Source organism: Eumetopias jubatus, unplaced genomic scaffold, assembly GCF_037043125.1.
Source record: "Eumetopias jubatus isolate StellerSeaLion01/CBP00866 unplaced genomic scaffold, mEumJub1_p1.0 scaffold_12, whole genome shotgun sequence".
Classification (NCBI taxonomy): domain Eukaryota; kingdom Metazoa; phylum Chordata; class Mammalia; order Carnivora; family Otariidae; genus Eumetopias; species Eumetopias jubatus.
This window is the reverse complement of record NW_028274818.1, coordinates 107,659,353-107,678,877: the sequence shown is the minus strand read 5'-3', so window position 1 is coordinate 107,678,877 and position 19,525 is coordinate 107,659,353. Positions and strand designations below refer to the sequence as shown.

At 46.8% G+C, this 19,525-nt stretch overlaps 2 protein-coding genes across 2 annotated transcripts in view; both read right to left on the bottom strand.

Moving 5' to 3' along the window:
• RADIL (Rap associating with DIL domain) overlaps positions 1-19,525 on the bottom strand; it is a 135,473-nt gene that overhangs the window by 39,968 nt on the left and 75,980 nt on the right. The window contains 1 exon segment of the mRNA XM_088017077.1: positions 17,945-18,543. Coding sequence (XP_087873203.1) covers positions 17,945-18,543 — 599 coding nt within the window.
• On the bottom strand, positions 5,526-7,959 carry PAPOLB (poly(A) polymerase beta). Its single transcript, XM_028088484.1, has one exon. The coding sequence runs from the start codon at positions 7,957-7,959 to the stop codon at positions 6,028-6,030; it is 1,932 nt and encodes a 643-aa protein (XP_027944285.1). The 3' UTR covers positions 5,526-6,027.

The window sequence follows — 19,525 nt, the reverse complement described above, 5'->3', positions numbered from 1 at the left end:
GCTCTACCCCTTTGACATCTGAGACAGCTGCTGTGCGCCGTCTTCGTTTTCCTCATCAGTCTTCCGGTTTGACCACCAGTCATCTCAGAGAACCTACTTTTCATTCCATTGATCCTCTCCCCTGCGTGTTTTGTTTGCTTTCTGCTCTACATTGTTTATTTTCTTCTCTCACTGAATTTATTAGACACATATGTTTACCTAATCCAGTAGGCAGGTAGCTCACCAGTGTTCAGGCTTTATTTAGTAAAAGCATTTAAAGCAATGGCCCTCCTTGGGGCGCCTGGGTGGCTCAGTTCCTTAAGCGTCCGACTCTTGGTTTCGGCTCAAGTCATGATCTCAGGGTCATGAGACTGAGCCCCGTGTCGGAGTCTGCTTGAGATTCTCTCTCTACCTCTGCCCCTCCTCCCTCATGCTCACACTCTCTCTAAAATAAAATCTTAAAAAAAAAAAAAAAGCTATGCCCCTCCTTCCAAATCCCACATCAGCTGCATCCCACAAGTTCTGATTCACATTAAAGTCTTTCTTGATCCCTGAGTTACTTGGAAGTGTTTGAACTTCTAAATACCCGAGTGCTGTGTTAGAGACGGCCATCACTGCCGGTGAGGACACATTCTCTCCTCCTTCCTAACAGCAGCATGGTGAGGAACGGCGAGGTAACGCACCCAGCTCACAAAAACTACCTTTTCCAGTCTGTCTTGCAGATAGGCATGGCCAGGCGATGAAGGTCCGGTCAGGGAGCGAGGAGGGCATGTTCCCATTGGGACTTCTAGGAAAGTTCCACGGAAGGAGGATACGGTTGGCAGGGACACCTCTGCCTGGCCCCCTCTTCCTGCCTTAAACACGGATGTGATGGCAGGGGCCCTGTAATCATCCTTCACTAGAGGGGACCTTCCAGACTGCAGGCATGAACTAGAACGTGGGGTTCCAGTGGGGCCGAACGTGGAAGGGCTGTGGGGCCCTGATGACCTGCAAAGCCACCCTGTTGGCCCTGAACCTACCGCCACCGTAACGTGAAAGAAAAGAAACATGTCCTGGGCTCAGCTGGTCACCTGGCCAAATGCAGTTCCTAACTGACACAGACGCTTCAAAGATACCACTGTGGCATTGGTTTTTTGACCAGAGAATAGTTCACACATACAAAAGCATTTATAACTTAGACTAATAATAAAATGAACACTGCTTCATCCACCACCTAACCTGAAAAAGGTAGAACATTTCTAGGCTAAGTGTGTTCTCAAAACTACACCTCCCTGTCCTCTCCCCACCTCTCATCTCACCAAAGGGAAGCACTACTCTGGATTTTGTGATTGACATCCCCTTATTCTTTTTTTTTTTTTTTAAGATTTTATTTATTTGACAGAGACAGACAGCGAGAGAGGGAACACAAGCAGGGGGAGTGGGAAGGGAGAAGCAGGCTCCCCGCTGAGCAGGGAGCCCGATGCGGGACTCGATCCCGGGACTCCAGGATCATGACCTGAGCCGAAGGCAGTCGCCAAACCAACTGAGCCACACAGGCGCCCCAACATCCCCTTATTCTTAAATTATGGTTAGATCACACATTTTTGTAACCCCAAGTTATACTGCTCTTCTTTGCTTGTATCCCACTATTTTTCTGCAATTTCCTTTCTTCCTCAATATTGTGAGATCACCTACATTGATGCACGTAGCTGTAGCTCATATAACCACACAGCTCTACACTGTTCATTGCATGAAGACACCGCTATCTACCCATTCCCCCATTTATGGGTTTGTGGGTTATTTCAAGCTTTAAGCTATTACAAAACGCTGCTACCAACACTCCCGTACTCTTCTCCTGGTGAGCCATGGGACAGAGTCTCTAGGAGAGTGCTTCCCAACTCTTTTGACACCATGGCATATGTAGAAAATGATATTTACATGCACACTGGAGGAAAACTGGAGGGGTTAGAGTTCTGCATGCAGCTGCAGAGGGGGCCCACAGACTGGCACCTTGAGGGTTCAGGGGACCAGTAAAATGAAGCACATCAATGTCCCATAGGCTAGTGGCAGAGGTATGCACGCGCAGTCCAATGGTGCTAGGTAAGTCCAAACTGTCTCCCGAGGGAGACACTTCCTGCTTTCATAGACCCTGGGCTAGAGCTCCCAAGGCTCCCCCTCCTCCACGAGCCCAGATGTTGTTAGACTGACATTTTGTAAGACAAATGTCTATGCTCTTAACTCATGTCTCCTCATTGCTAATGAGAAGGGGCATCTTTCTGTACTTACTGTCTATTCCTAGTCCCTCTTCTGAGACACCTATGCGCTTCTTTTGCCCATGTTTTATTGGGTAGTTTGATCTTCTTGACCAGATTGTTTTTGGCGTCCTTGATATATTCCAGATAGTAATCATTTGTCAGTTTTATGTATTCTAAAATCTCCCTGCTTGAGCTTGTTTTTCACTTTTCACTGTTCATTATTTAATACAATTAAGAGATTCTGTTCATCAGCCTTTAATGGTTTGAGCCATTTTGTGTGTGTGTGTGTGTGTGTGTGTGTGTTTCAGGAATTCTTCTCTATGCTATTTGTTACTGAATAAAATAAAACCTGTTTGTAATCAAAGAATATGCTCTATGAATCAGATATTCTGCAATATGCTGAGTCTTACTTTCTGATCAAGCAGGAGGCTAATTTTTGCACATGCCCAGTGCTTATTTGAGAATGATGTACACTTTCCACTTGTTGGGTGGAAGGTACTATAATAAATACCCAATAGATCAGGGATGACAAACGCCAGCCGCGGGGGAGGGGGTGGGAGGGGTAACAAATCCAGCCCTGGCCATCTGTTTACATATCATCTCTGGCTGCTTGCATTCCACAAAGGCAGAGTTAAGTAGTTGAGACAGAGACCGTATGGCCTCACAAAGCTGAAAACATTTACTATCTAGCCCATTATAGGAAAAGCTTGCCAACCTCTGTTGTGCTCAAAAACCTTTTTTTTTTTTTTTTGGTCTGCTTGATATCAATTAATGAAAAGAGCTGCTTTAAAATCTTCTATGACAATGACACTTTGGCAATTCTGCTAATCCTCGCTTGTTATGTTACTTTATGTTGAGGCTAATTTATTAGATGAAAGTAAGTTTTAAATTGTTCCATTTTCATGGTACATTATTTATGCTATCACTAAAGCAGTGGTCACTCTTGTCCCTAGCTGTTATTTCTACTTTGAAATCTGCCTGGATGATACTGTCACTCTAACAGTCTCTTTTCCTTAGCATGTATTTTTTCCATTCCTTTATATCTTAGGTTTTGGATGTGTCTCTCGTAAATAGCATACAGCTGCACTCAGTTTTTCCATGGAATCTGACACTTTAGTCAGGAAGTCTGGTCCATTTGTTATATATAGTGACATATGTTTGGTTTCATTTCCACCATCTTAGACTGTATTTTCTTTTTACCTGTTTTTCCCTGTGCTCCTCCCCCTCCCTTTTTTTGCCTCCCTTTTTCCTGCCTTCTTTTGATTAAAATTTTCACTCCATTTTTTACCTTATTGAAGTTTTAGCCTTTTCACGTTCCCCTAACATTATAACATGAATCTAGACTTAATAAAGACTTCATCAGCGTCTTTATCCTCCTCTGCAACAATATAAGAGCATCAAAAAAATGTATTTATTTGAGAGAGAGAAACGGAGCAGGAGGAAGGGCAGAGGGAGAGGGAGAAACAGACTCCCAGCCCGACATGGGGCTCGATCCCAGGACTCTGGGATCATGGCCTGAGCCTAAGGCAGACACTTAACCAACTGAGCCACCCAGGCATCCCGAGCATTGGGAACTCTTATTGTCAGATTTAAACCCCTTTGCTTGCTTCTTTATTTTTATTGTTTTGTTTTCAATGGAGAAATACATCATGTTTTCCAAAATAGCGCTTGAAAAATACAAGGGGTACAGGTTTTATAAAACAAAGCCAACTCCAGCCATGAGACACTATGTACATCATGTGAAAAAACTAGCCTGATATTCAGTTAATGAAAACTAGAAAGCTCCAAGTTTCCAGCTTGGTTAAACAAGTATAGTTACATGAAACACTTAATAAACTAATTATCCCCCCAATGTGTAAATAGAATGACAAGACTACATTTGTGCCTGGCAACTCCAGCCAGACCCCACAGTTATCTGAAATGCACAGCTCCGGTGCACACTTCACCTGACTTACTGCAGCAGAAGGGCAAGGTGACTGCACAGGGCAAAGATGTGGGCAACAGGAATACTGTGCACTCGACATCACAAAGTAGGGCTGAAAAGAAAGCCTCAGTTACTGCAGAGCCTAAAAGGAAGAAGACTATATTCCAACTTTGGAAAGTTAATCTGGAAGGACAGGGAAAGGGTTTAAGAAATTATAGTTTCACATGAAAAATGCACACGGGGTAGAAAGGAACACAGCTGGAGGAGGGTAGGAATCGGGACCAGGCTAACTGGAAAACCTGTCAGGCTCGCTGGGTCCAAATTAAGACAGACCAACTTTCCATTCATCGACATCTGCTGCTATTCATGTGTCCTAAACAGGGACATCCTACCACTTAGCTATGAGTGGTCTTTTTTTTTTTTTTTTTAATTTAAAGGAAGGCATTCCTAATCTCTTGTAGGATAAAACAAAAACAGGAAGCTGCCTAGTTATCAAGTGCTTCCTAGAAACTATTTTGTATGTTTCTACATATAAAATTTACTGATAAATTTTAGCGAGTCCTTTAAAAATAAAAATTGGTTTAAATATTTTGGAGAAAATGCCTTTTTGCTTACATGTTTAAATTGGAAATTAACTTTACCATAAGCAGATACTCTGCAGAGCATACAAATTTCTCATATGTATAGCTCCAACAGCCATCCAAGACCAATAACTGTTTCCCAATTCGTTACGTTCAGTGAAGTGAAATATTAGCCATGGAACCAAAATCTAGTGTTTTGTACCATGTGGCCACAGGATTGTGGGTTTCACATAATGGTTAAGAATACACTAGCATTCTGAGGTTTTTTTATGAATCTACATACAAACATAAAGAAGGGAAGGGAGGCAAAAGCTTTTTTGTTTTTGGACAAATGCTTAAGAACAAGAGAATATGGAGTTCGATAGTTCTGACCCAGTATTTGCTGTTTGATTGCTGATTGTATGCACTGTAAAACAATTCCACAGATAAAACCAACATATTATTTCTTGATTGCATCCCGGCAAAACCAAAGACTTACTAATCACTGTTTCAAAGTCAAATATATACCCTGTGAGCTGACACTTCATTTTAAAGGGTTACAGCTACCTCATGGGGACCGAGGTAGATGGATTTTTATGCTTTTTCTGACATTTGGTACACACTGCACAATGGCATCCAGTTTGACAATTAATAATGAAGAAAACTCTTCAGGAAAAAAATAAAATTCATCAAGCTGAAAAACTTAAAATTAGTTCTACTTTCTAATAAAAATATACATAAAGTGCATCATCAGCATAAGGAATTCTGATACCAGTTTGTATTGCAAATTTTCCCCAACAATGCATCAAACATAAATCCAGTCCAGATGTCAGGCATGGGTACAAATATAGCTGGAGGGTTTTTTCTCTTGTTTTTCTCTTTATGGGCAGTAGTCCTTTAAAATAGTTACTATAACTGCTGCTGACGCATTTATAATAGTACTTCTAGCATCATATAGTAACCTGGACTTCTGATCAAGATTAACCAAGTAAGGGAAGTTACCAAATAAGGCTAAATCTAGTTTGAGCCAAATCTAGTTTGGTACCCTTCATTCTCCTCCTTTAGCATTTGAAGACAACAGGGTGAGTTGGCAGATATAGTTTATGGACTCTTGAGGCTGTTTTTTATCAGTTCAGTCTGTCTTACTGCATTCTTGGTAAGAGGAACAGGATTTGCAGGCAGAGCTGGGATATTAGTAAGTTCTGTACTGGATGTTTGCCACAAGGCCAGCCACCATCTGAATAGTTTCTAATGGAGTTGTACTTGTCTCTTTATGAGATTGCTCCTCTTCTTCTAGTTTCCTTGGTCCTTTACGCGGTGAGAATGTCTGCTAGACTCCCACTACAGGATTAGCTATGTTTGTCGCAGTGCTCCCTGAAGGCCTGGGTGGATGGTTTACCAGACATGTTGAAGAAACAACTCTGGCAACTGTGGCCTTCGGTGGTGGAAGAAGGGCTGGCTGTGAGGCAGTCTGAGGAATGCTTTCGCTCGATGCACCCCCTAAGCTTTCACCGGGATTCACTTGTTGCAGGCAAACTTCAGTAATTTGTACGGCAGTCACAGATGCTGCCGTTACAGCAGGAGAAGGACTATTTCTGCCCTGAGAGCTGCCGGTCACTGGGCCAGGCTTCACAGTGCTAGTAGGCGAAGGCACAGACGTGCTGTCTTCCCTGTCTGCAGACAAGTCAAGGCTGCTGTCACTCAAAGATGTTAAAGTGACACCTTCCGTTGAATGTGTTTTCCGTTTCTGAAGCACATGATTAGGCAGTAGTTGGTGAAGTTCCTTTCTTCTTAAATGCATTGCAGCAATTTTCATATCCATCTCAAACATCTTGCTATTTATTGCTTGCCTATAAACTGTATCTGTGAAAGACTGGATATCATAGGTGAGATCAATACTGAGAACGTCAGAGTTTTCTGGCTTTTTTAACACTAACCCTATCACCCACATCGTACGAAATTCTTCCTTGTCAGGATTTTCTTTAGGTGCCGGAAATGACTGAGGATTCACATGCGCCAGAGTAATAAATTCATTCTTCTCCAAGCTTCCAACTAGAATTCGGATTTTTGATTCCACCAAGCCCACCCATTCCAGATGCTGTTTTTCTGTTGGCGCGCTTGCTAGAAGTACAATATAATGCTTGTACTTTTGAAAGAAGCTTGGAGCTTCAAAAAGCTTGGACCACTCTGCCTTACTCAGCAAAATTTCATGTGTGATAGCAAGCCCTTGTTTAAACTCCTCGATCATGACCATCCTTGTTGAAACAGACACGTTGTATGTGGAGTTCTGCTGTGGGTACACTGGTGTGATTATGGGCATAAGATGGTACCTATCACTGGGATTTACTCTTGGGTCCCATACAGGCAAATTAAGATTCCGCTCTTCAGGCTCTTTCAGTAGCACGGGATTTGGCCATTCCCATTCAGAAAATACCAAGAAAAACTTACGTACAAGAGTTGACGCTATTGCATTTGGGTAGAGCTGGCAAGTTCTTGCTACTAGCATGGCCCAGGAAACACCTCCTAGGAAGCCTAATATATTGGAATAGATATTGTGGCATTTGGCCCACAGTTTGATGGCTCTCAGAGTTAACCTGAAGTTGTCAACGTTTGGGACTAGATGTAAAATTTCATCTGTCACCCGGCAACCGTTTAGGCTTCTTATGCATCTAATATCTAAGTTTTTAAGCAGACTGTCATCTCTTAGGTCCAAATCTTCTGGAATAGTCTGCAGTGCCAATCTTGCAAACAAAATATCAATCTCTATACCATCAAAACACAGTTTAATAACTGGTACGAATGCCTCCTCAACAGCCCTTAAATCTTTTACTTCTTCATGTAGTTTCAATTTGTCATAGAATGAGGTGAAAAAGTCGCTTCGATCAACATGTCTCGGCGCAACGCACAACGCATCAATGTCAGCACCCTTCGTATGTACTCCTAATCTGTAAGAGCCAAACGTAAAGATTTTCCCACCAACATTTTCAATTACAGCTTGTGGAAGGCTCTTGCTTTCACTGATTTCTCGTATCCACTCCTTTACCAGATTATTTAATTTTTCCAAAATTAAAATCCTGCACTGCAGTTCCTCTTCCTCTTCAAAAACCCCAAAGGGCTTCAGGGTTTCAATTAACTTCTGGGTAAGCACGCAGTCAGTCTCCTTGGGGGCTGCTAAGCTGATGGGGGAGGAGATGCCATAGCACTTGGGCGGCGGCGGCGGCGTCTGTTGTGATCCCGGGGTTGTCACCGGAAACGGCATCATCTCTAGCGCCGGCGCTGCCACGCCACGTCCCCCGCCACCGCGACCTCCACGGCCGCTGCCCGGGTCATGATCCGCTGAGGCGGGAGGGGCGGGGCTCCTACCAGCCCAGGTCCAACCCGCTCCCGCTCCACTCCCGCCGCTTCAAGCGCCTCTCTGCCGTCCCCTCGGCCCCAACATGGCGCCTGGGCCCTCAGAGCGGCATTCTAGAACGGCCATGCACGCCACGGCGCCTGTGCACCGCGCAGAGCCTCACGGGAGTTGTAGTTTCTGAGGACCCACCGCAGGACTCAGGCAGGTGCAGGCGGTCTGGGGTACGCCTGGTTTTCGGCTTCATCATTACTGTTTACACACACCTACCGTCTTGTCTCTTGATCACCATTTCTCCTTACACCCCAGATCTACTTCCTCTCCAGGGGCAGCTTCACCCTAAGGCGCATCCTTCAGAAACCCCTCACAGTGAGGGTGTGCTGTGCAAGGCGCCTCCAGTTGTGTCGTCCGGGGCCCGGCGCCTGGCTGGTGGTTTAGCTGGGTTTAGCTGGGTCTGCAACTGTGGGTTGGCAGTTCTGTTCTTTCCAGCTGGCAGGTCCTGTCTGCTGTCTCTGGTATCTATGGTTCTGTTGGGAAGTATGCAGTCTGGCTGACCTGCTCACCTGTCTTTTCCTTCTGGCAGCTGTAAAAATCCTCCCTGCCCTCAGTGTCCTGCAGTGTGACCACCACTCGGTGTCAAGGGGTAAACTTTCCATTTACCTTACACTGTGATTTCTGAATCATAAGATTCGTGCTTTTCACTCCATGACCTCTGGAAGAAGCTCAGGCATGGCCTTGGAATATGCTCTCCGCACCATTCTCTTGATCCTCCTCATGTTCACATGGGATAGCTTACCTCCTGTTTCTTCCTGGGTGATGCCAGATCTACCTCTCAATTCTCCAATTCTCTCTTCAGTTGTAGTTAGTCTGCTGTCTAAGCCAGCACTGAAGCACCCATTTAAATACTTACATTTTTAATTACTAGAAGCATTATCTTATTCTTTTCCAAATCTTCCCTCCCTCTTAAGACATTCCATTATTTCCTGTTTTCTTTCTACCTTTTATTCAGTAAACATTTTAAACTTATTTAATATTCTATAACTAATGGCCCCAATTCTTAATATTCTTGAGAATTTGATTCTAGCTTATTTTCTACTGACTCAGACAGGCAGTGCTTCATGGGTCTTGTAATTTTTGGATCATGAGCTCATCTCTGGTGAGGCTTGGGATGCCTGTGTGGATGTCCTTCCAAAGAGGAATTGCTTTGTTTCTATCAGATGTCCTTGTACACTATCAAATTTTACACTATAATTTAATTCCTTTTCCAGGGACTAGCCAGATCACCTGAGTAGTACGATTTCAAACCCCAAACATATGTGAAAAGAGTGGTTTTTGATTCTAGGAAAGAGTTTTCCCCACCCAGAACCCAGATTGAGGAAGAGAACTCTTTGTCACCTCCTCTCACCAAGTATCAGATTCTTCCTATTCCATCTTTTCATTCAGTGTGTCGCCCTTCAAGAGCTGCAACCATATCCAGGGGTTTCAATTCCAACTCCCTGCCCCTTTAGGTCCTGAAACTCTATGTCTCTCTCTTGGGCAGCTGCTAAACTAAAGTTTCTTGATTACAAAGACTGGCAAATGCCCCTAGAGCAATTATAGTTCAGCTATAGAATCAGCTAAGATTCTGAGGTTTCAACATACTTCTTTTTGTTTTTTTTTCACTCCTGCTGATTTACTTTATTTTCTTGGGTACTCAGCTATGCATCTTAAAGGAGATTTTTTTTTTCTATTTCAACCAACACTTCCAGGTACTTTATATAGAAAGATTTTCTAGGATAAGTAATCCCACATATTGCAAGAAATATAAGTACCTATTTTTCAACCCATTTCAATATAGCTTGCATGCTCAACATTCCAGCAACACAGCTATCAGTAAGGTCTTTGGTGACTTCCAAGTCGTTTAATCCAATGGATCCAATTGTCTACATCTTTTTTGACCTACAGTAGCCTCTTCTTGGCCTCCATGGCACCACACTCTTTGTGCTGTCTTGTACATCTTCGGCCTCCCCTCAGCCTAATTTGCTGACTGCTCCTCCATTACTTAGCCTCTAAAGTTGGTGTTTCTCTAGTTTCCATATTAAGCTCTCATTTCTCCTTATCTTTTGTACATTCACTACCTAAATCTCAATTTTCACAGCTTTAAATATCACCTATTTACAGCTTAATTTAAGCTTTTGTAACAGACTCTTTTTAAGTATGTATTTATTTATTTATTTATTTGAGAGAGGACAGAGGAGAGGGGCAGAGGGAAAGGGAGAGAATCCCAAACAGACTCCACCTGAGCACAGAGACAGCCCGACATAGGGCTCGATCTCACGACCCTGAGATGACCTGAGCCAAAACCAAGAGTCAGACACCTAACCGACTGAGCCACCCAGGCGCTGCATAACAGACTCTCTTCTAAGCTCCAGAACCATATTATCTCACTTCCTATTTACCACCTCCATTGAATATCTGAAACTTAACTTAGTCTAAAGAGAGCCCTTACTCTTCCCTCCATAATTTGTTTCTCTCCCAGTAGTCACCATTTTAGTGAATGGCATCTCCATCCATCTGTGCATACCAGAAACCTGGAAGTCATTCTCAACACCTCCCTCTTTCTCATACTCAGTATCTAGTTCATTTACAAATATTGTTGATTCTACCTCTAGAATATATTTGGGATTCATATTCTTCTCTCCACCTGTTCCCTCATAACTCTACTCGAGAGTACCCTCAACTCTCATCTAGACTCCTATAAAAACCTAATTAATCTCCTATTACTGACCTTTTCGAGTATTTTCTACTACGATCCAGAGTGGTCTTTTAACCCCTTCAGTGGCCACCCATTATACTTAGTCTAAAATCCAAAATACCTAACAACCCAGGTTGGTCTTCCCCTGACCATCTCTCCAGCCTCAAGGCCCACAGCTTTCCCCCATGCTCCATCCACATGGCCTTCTCCCAATGCCTGGCATTCACTTCACTGTCTCTCATCCCGAGTCTGTATACAATGCTCTTCCCTCTGCCCAGAAAGCTCTTCTAGCTCCACCAAGTGTCTACTACTCTTCACCTGGTTAACGTCTTGTCATTCTTGAGATTGGCTTAAAATTTATCTCCTCAGAGAGAATTTTCCTAACCTTCATGCTAAATTAGCACATGTGCTTTTCCTCCAGAGCACTTATCACAATTTGTAATTATGTTTTCCATGTGATTGTTTCTTTGCCTTTACTTCCCACTAGACTCTTAGCTCCACCAGAACACGATCTATTTGTTTTGTCAACTGCTATACACACACACACACACACACACCCCTAGTCAAGCACCAACAGAGTAGCACTCAACAGATATTTGCTGACAAATTAATGAATGAGCACAATTCTTTTTCCTTTGAGTCACTGGTAATCAATATCCAGAAGACTCATTTCTTGAATTTTGATTAGGTAGAGGTCAGTTTCAAATCTACACATTGTAACCTTTGGGAAGTCATTTCATGACTCGATTCATGGCTACTCATACCAGTTGGCTACAGGGAGTCTCTATGGCCACATGACTCTAGTACCCCACTACACTACAGCACCTTTTGATCTAAAAGTGTTTCCAGGGGAGATTTTCGTGGGTCAAGGGCTCATACTCGGCGCCTAAGGATGCGGAAGGACCACATAGGAAAGCACGCCATTGTCATGGCCGCCTTTCTGCAGAAGCTGCGGTCCAGCTTCTGCTGGACATAGGAAACCAAGTGGACATATCTACAAGCCAAAAATTCCATTTCTGGGAGAATACCCTCAGAGAACTCTGCTCGGACCCTCAAGAGGACAGGTATGCCATTGTTCATAGTAGGGCAACCTGAGTGCCCGTGATTTGGGGAATGAATAATGTGACATATGTATATAACGGGAAACTATGCCTCAGTCAAAAGCAATGAACTGAAATTTACAGCACCACAGGTAGATCTTAATCTTATTATGTAGTGTCCTTAGTTGAACAGAAAGTTTAAACTTTGATATAGTCAAATCCATCTACCTTTTCCCCTTACAGTTTGTGCCTTTTAAGCCTTCTTATGAAATCTTTCTTTCTTTTAGCTGATGCCAATTATCCCAACACCGTTTACAAAATCCTTTCCCCACTATCTGTGATGCAATCCACATTGCACCAAATTCCCACTGGGTCATTCAACATCATCTGCCTCTGCCTTCTCTATTCTGTTCCCTCCATCTGCTTGGATGTTCCTGCCCCCAAACCACATGCCTTAATTACCATGGTTTTAAAACATGTCTTGGAGCTAAGGAGGTCAATCTCCCCTACCCCTGCTCATCTTGTTCAAACCTATCTTGGGCATCTGAAAACCAGGCTCCTTTCCCAAAGATGGACTCAGTCTGTGCAAGGACAGCACAGAAAAGAAGGTAGACTTGGGTCTCACTTACTGCTTTCCCTCTGTACACATCTGCACATGTATTCAAGATCTCTGGAAACATTTCTGCCACTTCAACCATCAGAAGGAAAAAAAAGATAGTTGACGAGCATTCTCTGTTTATGTGAGTATATTATCTAAAACCAGTAAGAGACACTATTCTATATGATTTAAATATATCTCCCCAAAATTATAAGTCACTTTTGGGAACCAACATATATCAACCTGCTTTAAATGTTAATAAAACATAGCTGTTAATATATTAATACTTCTTGGAAATGCTTCACATGGTTAACTGGACCAAGTGAGGTCTCTCTATCCATTTAACCAAATTCGAAATTTTGCTTTTATGTCTACCTGTTTCAAGACAACTTTAAAGAGGTTGATTCATTTTGTTGCAATTTGGTACAACACAGAAGGCATCAAGAACCAGGCAGATTTGTTGTACTATGCTGGCTAATAGGTTTTTTTTTTTTTTTTAAGTATACTTCTTCCAGAATTTTAAAATCAATTTCAGTAAAACTATAAAGAGGCTTTAGAAAATATGAGCTAAGTGCTATTTAGTTTATAGAATCACTGGTTACTCGTGACAACCAATTAACATCCACTCTCACATTGTGGGCATTCCAATTTGGGGCCATATGTGAAGAAAGATGAGGAACCCTGGATCTGAGGGCTGACAGATGTCTGGTATTCCTGCTCATCCCCTCAACCTGACACCTAATCCCTTCTGGCTCCAACACCCCAGGAGAGCCTGCATCCCCTTAGGCATGCGTTTCCTTCACTGGCTAAATTCCTTCCCTGCAGTGTCCACACTGGCCATTCCTTAGCCAATTCCTCTTATAGTTTACACCTTGTCAACATTTAATACCAGTTCTGACCTCCCCCTGTGGATTCTGTGGTAAGCTTTGGAGGCTCCTTATATAATGTGGCCGGAAGTCCCCGGGGAGGCGGGGGTGCTGCTGGCCAGGCCCCGGGTGGGCAACACCCAGCTTGGGGGAACAGGGCAGTTAAGCCTCCTCCAACACTGCACTTCTACGTTGAAACTGAAGGCTGTGAACCTTTTAAAAATCTACACAGTGAATTAAAGGATGAGACGGGCTGTGAGGGGGTAACCATTCAACTTTGTTCTCTTTGAATTAAGAATCCTCAAAAATATCTTTTAAGCTCTAACTGATGAGAAAAGTTGGCAGTTGTCTTGCTTTTCACCAAACCACATAAAATAAACTCTGCCCACAATGATTCTATCCCTGCAAATATGCTCAAAGGAGTCTTACTCAAGACTCACAAGGCAGTTACTCCTAAATAAAAGGAGAAAACCCAGATCACCTCATTCATTCTGAGAGAAGTTATTAAAGACCAGATTCATAGCAGAAGAAAAATGTCAAAAGCACGAAGAGGTTGGGAGACGTGTGAGGACGGAATTCATGGTGCACAGTGGAGACAGCAGAGGGCTCCCGTGCAGCCTCAACATTTCTGTTACCGGGGTCCAGGCTCCATCTGCCCATCTGTGGATGGAAAGGTGGAAGGAATCACACACCAAAGTCAAGTGCTCAGAGACAACAAATCTGCCACCACCGGCCACTCGCACTGGGCCTGACGGAGAGGGGAGACTGGCGGGTTGTACTGTCACGGTGCCCAAGAGGCGCATTCCTCGTCCCCCAAGCCACAGTTTGCACTAGGGACTTCCACGCCATCGGCACACCACCCTCTCTCCTCCCCGTCCCCATCCCCTGGCAAAGAAACTGGATTCCAACTCTGGAGTCTTAGATGCACACGGGAAGTGGGACTTAGAGAGGAGCTTGCTCTCCTTACGTGCAGCAGTCCTGCAACAGGCACCTATTGAGCACCTACTGTACGCCCCACACCGTACAGACACTTGAAGGGTGGTTAGTCACAAGCCCCGTGCCTGAGGCAGAGATGCCCTGCAATGGCATAGCCTGCACACCTCGGTCACAGCAGCTTTAGACACACTCTAAGCTTGCTTGCTTCACAGAGGACACCCAAAGCAGGGGAGACCCTAACTGCAGGGAATGGAACAACACCAAGCCTCCGAGGGCCATGTAGGCCACACGGAAAGGCATCCACGGGCAAAAAAGCAGCTCTGCATATCACCCTTAAGACACTGGGCTTTCAGGGCGCCTGGGTGGCTCAGTTGGTTAAGCGACTGCCTTCGGCTCAGGTCATGGTCCCAGGGTCCTGGGATTGAGCCCCGCATCGGGCTCCCTGCTCAGCGGGGAGTCTACTTCTCCCTCTCCCACTCCCCCTGCTTGTGTTCCCTCTCTCGCTGTCTCTCTCTCTCTCTGTCAATTAAATAAATAAATAAAATCTTAAAAAAAAAAAAAAAGACACTGGGCTTTCAAGGTACCCAAGTTCCTCAGGGAGCCACGAGAGAGACCATGGCCTGAGGATCAGGAAGGCACGTGACCACTGGCCCCAGTGGTGAAGCACTTGGTGTGGCCAACAAACTAAGCTCAGGCCACCAGGTCCAAATTGGTGGTTCCCAATCCAGGGCAATGGACACCCACTGTGGGACAGGGACATTTTTGGTTGCCACAGCGAGTAGGGGTGTTGCTAGCAGCTAGCAGGCAGAGGCCTGGAACTGCTAACTACCCTCCAACGTACAGGTCGGCCCTCGCAGCACACCATGGGCCTGAAACGTCAGTGAGGCCAAGCTTCAGAAATCTAGGCTAAATACACTCTTCTGTCCTGGAGACACAAACGAACCTTCTCTCTTGCCCTTCCCAAGCTGCTGATAAAGACATGGCCCAGCTGTCACCCCTCCCCAAAGCACACAGAAGAGATTACTGTCTACATGTCAGTGACAGGACCCAGAGCCCTGTCTATGCGCCTGATCCTAAACACCAGCCTTCTGGGAATATGTGAGTAGGAGAGGCCTTCCCGCCCCACCTACGCCAGCCGCCTCTCTCCCAGAGCAGATGCACAGTATCTGGATACTCAGGAAACCCGGGGGAAGCGGGCAGCTGTGAAAAGACTGTTTACGGAAACAAAACCCTAAGTGCCTGAGTGCAATACTATGGGTGCATAACAGTGGTCCACACGGTTAAGGAGAGCCTCCGGGAAGCATCCAGCACACGTTCTTTCACACCTTGATACAGAGGGGACCCCCATGAGTCTGCAGGAAGAAGGGCCTGGGGTGGGTTCCTCGCACCCACTCCCAGCTGCTCCCCAGCTCCAAAGAGCAGCCAGGACGCACGCCCTGGGCGCTGGCTACGGCTCACTCTGAAACCAGGACTAGTGAGCCCCGACTCACAGCCCGGCATGAAGTCACGTGCACACTGCACACACACGTGCACACTGCACACACTGATGCATGCACACGCACACGCCACACCACACATAACACACACACAGGCACGTGTACGCACGCACGCAGGCAGTCCCTTCCCTTTTCCAGCACTTTCCGCAGATGAGGTAGACTACTGGCTCAGGGCAAGCTCGCCCGCTCTTTGGGGGAAGGAGGAGGACAGAGCAGCGTGGAGCACCATCCGGCAGCGGTGGGAGGGGGGCGGGGATGCCAAGCAGGAGACACCGGGCAAAGTCTTCCCGAGCCGGCAGACCAACAAGCTTGAGATTCTTTCTCATTATCTGACTTGGCACAGGATCATCAACACACACACAGAACACTCGGTTCAGCAACTTGGGGGTCAGCTCAGACAACCCACAGCCTGCGCAGCCCTCACCATCTTGACCGTCACGGGCAAAGGGGGACAGCATGGTCACGATGCCCGGGAGTGCCCAGACCGCACCCCAAGGGAAGGCCAGCAGTGAAGGCCGTCTCCCCTGGGTCCAGGAGGCCTGCTTCGGGCAGGTAACACAACCCACTTCCAGCCCAGAGAAGTGTGTCAGTGAGACTGGTCCCATTCAATAGACTCTTTATTTGAAAGATTTTGCAAAACCAACACCAAGCTGAATAGGCTGTGGGCAATGGGGCCTTCTCTTGCCTCGACTAAGGCACCTTTACGACTAACGTAAAAGGAAGGCCATCTACAAGGGGCTAGTGAACAGGAGACAAAGTCCCATGTCCTGCAGATGGCATCTGGCCCCCGGTCCCCCACCAGCCATCACCTGTGCAACACAGAGCAAGCTTTCCAAGGCCTTGGCCAGGTACCCACAGCACAATGACCCCTATGCCTTTGCCCTCCACTCAGCAGAGAAATGACCAGGAGACGCATGCCACTGTGGCCCCTCAGCAGGTCTGCCTGTCCTCATGGGACCAGACAACAAACCAAAGCCTGAGCCTGCAGGGTAGGGGTGCTTGGGGTGCTGGTCCAGGGAGGCTTGGAAACAACAAAACCAACTACACCTGGGCCTGCTTTTGATTATCATCGTGTGCCAGCAGCTCCCAAGCCATCAGTGATAACTGTCCCCGTGAGAAGGACCCCCAGCTCCATCCTCAGCACAGTTCTGCCTCGGAGCACAGAGAACAAACTGCTTACCACATATAGGAAACGTTAATAATACACAACTATGACTCCCTGCGCATCTGCCAAGCACCATGCTAAGTGCTATTTAGTTTATAGAATCACACTAACGCCCACGACACTGAAGTCATGCCCCCATTCTCCAGATCAGGAAACCGAGGCCACGAGCAGTGAATTGATTTGCCTAAGGTAAAAGAGGGCCGCTGCTGCTTAATGTCAGCCGTGGCCCGTCTAGACCGTGAGACTCAGAGGTCCCCATCAGGCCTGAGTAACCCCAGCCCCTGGGAGACCCACCGACCCCCCCCGCTCATCTCCACATGCTGAAGATATAAAGCAGGCCCCAGAGCAGAAGCAGAGCTAGAGACAATGAGCATTTGCAACACCTCGGGGACACACACAACAGGTCAGGAGTGCTCAAGGCCCCTTTCAACCCCGGGGATCATGAAATCAAATGACAACTCAGGGCTACATAGGACAAGTCCCTTTTTTGCATAAAGCCACCATTTTCTCCAGGAAATTAAGAAAAAGTCAAATATGATTTGAGATACATTTAAGAGTCCTTTGGCATTTGAAGAAAATTACCGTTTATGGCATTTACCTATTAAGAGAATCAACCTCCCACCAAGTGAACAATAGGCAGACACAGAGCAGTGGCCCACAGGCCTCCAACTGCCCCAGGCACCCACAAACCCATGCACACCCGATGCACCCCATCACCTCTGGAGACCCGAATTCGTCCCTTGCCCTTTCACTGCCTGTCCCTGAGATTCCGGACTTCTGTAACGCACCTGCCACCCGCACTGACACAGAGCACCTGGTGCGCACGGCTCTGTGCACCCAAGCACCTGACTGCAAGACTAAAGCACCAGCACGCGTCCTGCAATGGAGACGAACTGCAGTCTCCACGGCAGCTTGGATTAAAGCAGCAAATTTAAGAAGTCCTCAAACGTGTGACAGAGCAAACATACCTTCCTGAGTTTTCCCCCAAACGGATCCCTGAGCCTCTGGCTTTCAGTTCTCCCCAGCCAGCCCCCACTCTCCCTGAGGCGTCTCCCCTCCTCACCTGCGGTCATGGTGTCCACGTCCTTGGCCGCCAGCTCTGCCACGTCTGACTTCTTTCTTAGCTCAAACCTCCGGGACAAGCCTTCTCGAGGTTTCCATAACTCCTGGATCAAGAGGGGCTTCTCGTTATCCCCAAAGACCCGAAAGCATTCAGCCTGCCAGTGCTGCCCCGAGTCACCGGCCTGGCCCACCACGTCACACAGCACGTACTGGCTGGCGCACTCGGGGCTCAGGGCATAGCGCTCCAGGGCCTCCTTCACCAGCTCCTGGGCGCTGGACATGCCGGTGGCCAGGACGCTCTTGTAGTGGGTTCCCGTGCAGACGCTGTCCCCAAACACCTTCAGGACCCCAGGGGCCGAGAGCTGGGTGGAGAGTTCTGCAGGGTCGTCGCTGGCGCCCAGGCTAGAGAAGGTGGCATCCAGGTCACGGTACTTGTAGCTCAGCGTCCGGGACAGCATGTTGGACAGCAGCTGGCTCTGCCGCTTCAGCTTGCTCTTGGTGGGTGGAGACATGATGAAGTGGGTCCCATAAAACATGGTGGGCCTGTCGTCATGGACAAGGACTGAGGGCTCTGGCCAATGGCACAGAAAAGGCTGTGTCCTGGGAGAAAAACATACGGTGGGTTAGCATCACCATCATGAGTGGCAAGAGCAAACAAGGCTCAAGTGAATTCTGGCAGACTTACTAGGCCATCCAGGGCCGCGTCCCAACACAGCCAGCAACCTCTGGCTAGCGCCACCAGAGCACCTGAGTCAGAACATGACTGAAGCCAGCAGGGGCCGCAGGAGACAAAGCCAGTTCGAATGGCCTGAAACACCCTTCAAGAAACGCCATTACCAGGAAGCACGAAGAGGTCACCAAGAGGTAAGACCCGCTTGGCCGCAGGGTTCTGACTTCTGTGGAAAGCCAGGCACATGCGCCCCATACGGCACACGGCCAAGAAACAGTGGCGGCGGGCGTGCGGATGAGCATACTTGCCTAGCAGAATTGCGACAGGGCTGGCCCGGTTCTGTGGGAGGCAGCCCACAGAGGGCAGCAAGCCTGATCTCCTTAAGCTCAGCCTCTCCTACACCACAGCCTCTAATACGGGAAATCAATCACAAGCACCAATGGATCTAGGAAAACAGGCAAAGTCACAGACACGTTAACAGAGTGATCAGATGCTCAGAACACAGATTCCCCCAAAACGCGGCTCCTCGATGACTGGTCCTGGCTTGGAGGAGCTGCTTCTCTGGGAAAGCAGCTCTACAATGTCCACGCAACCACAATGGACACAAAAGGGCTCTTCCAGGACCAGTGGAGGCATGACTGGAATGTATGCATTCCACCCACTGCATCCTGCCTGGTATTCAGGCCCGGGCCGGGCCGGAGAAGCAATCTTGCTGGGGAAATTAGAAAACAGCTCTGGGACGCTTTGGTGTGTCATAAAATCATAATTCTAATGCACCTAGAGCTTGAAGGACTTGGGATTCTACAGAGACAGTTTACCAGGTTCCCCCCTCTCCCCACCCAGGCGCTGTGGGAGCAGGAAGACAGTCTCTGCTTCATAAACACCAAAGCTTTGCAACGAGCCTGGGACACT

Bases quoted from the DNA above. Each gene is read 5' to 3' on its own strand.
- PAPOLB (XM_028088484.1), bottom strand. From the start codon at position 7,959: ATGATGCCGTTTCCGGTGACAACCCCGGGATCACAACAGACGCCGCCG.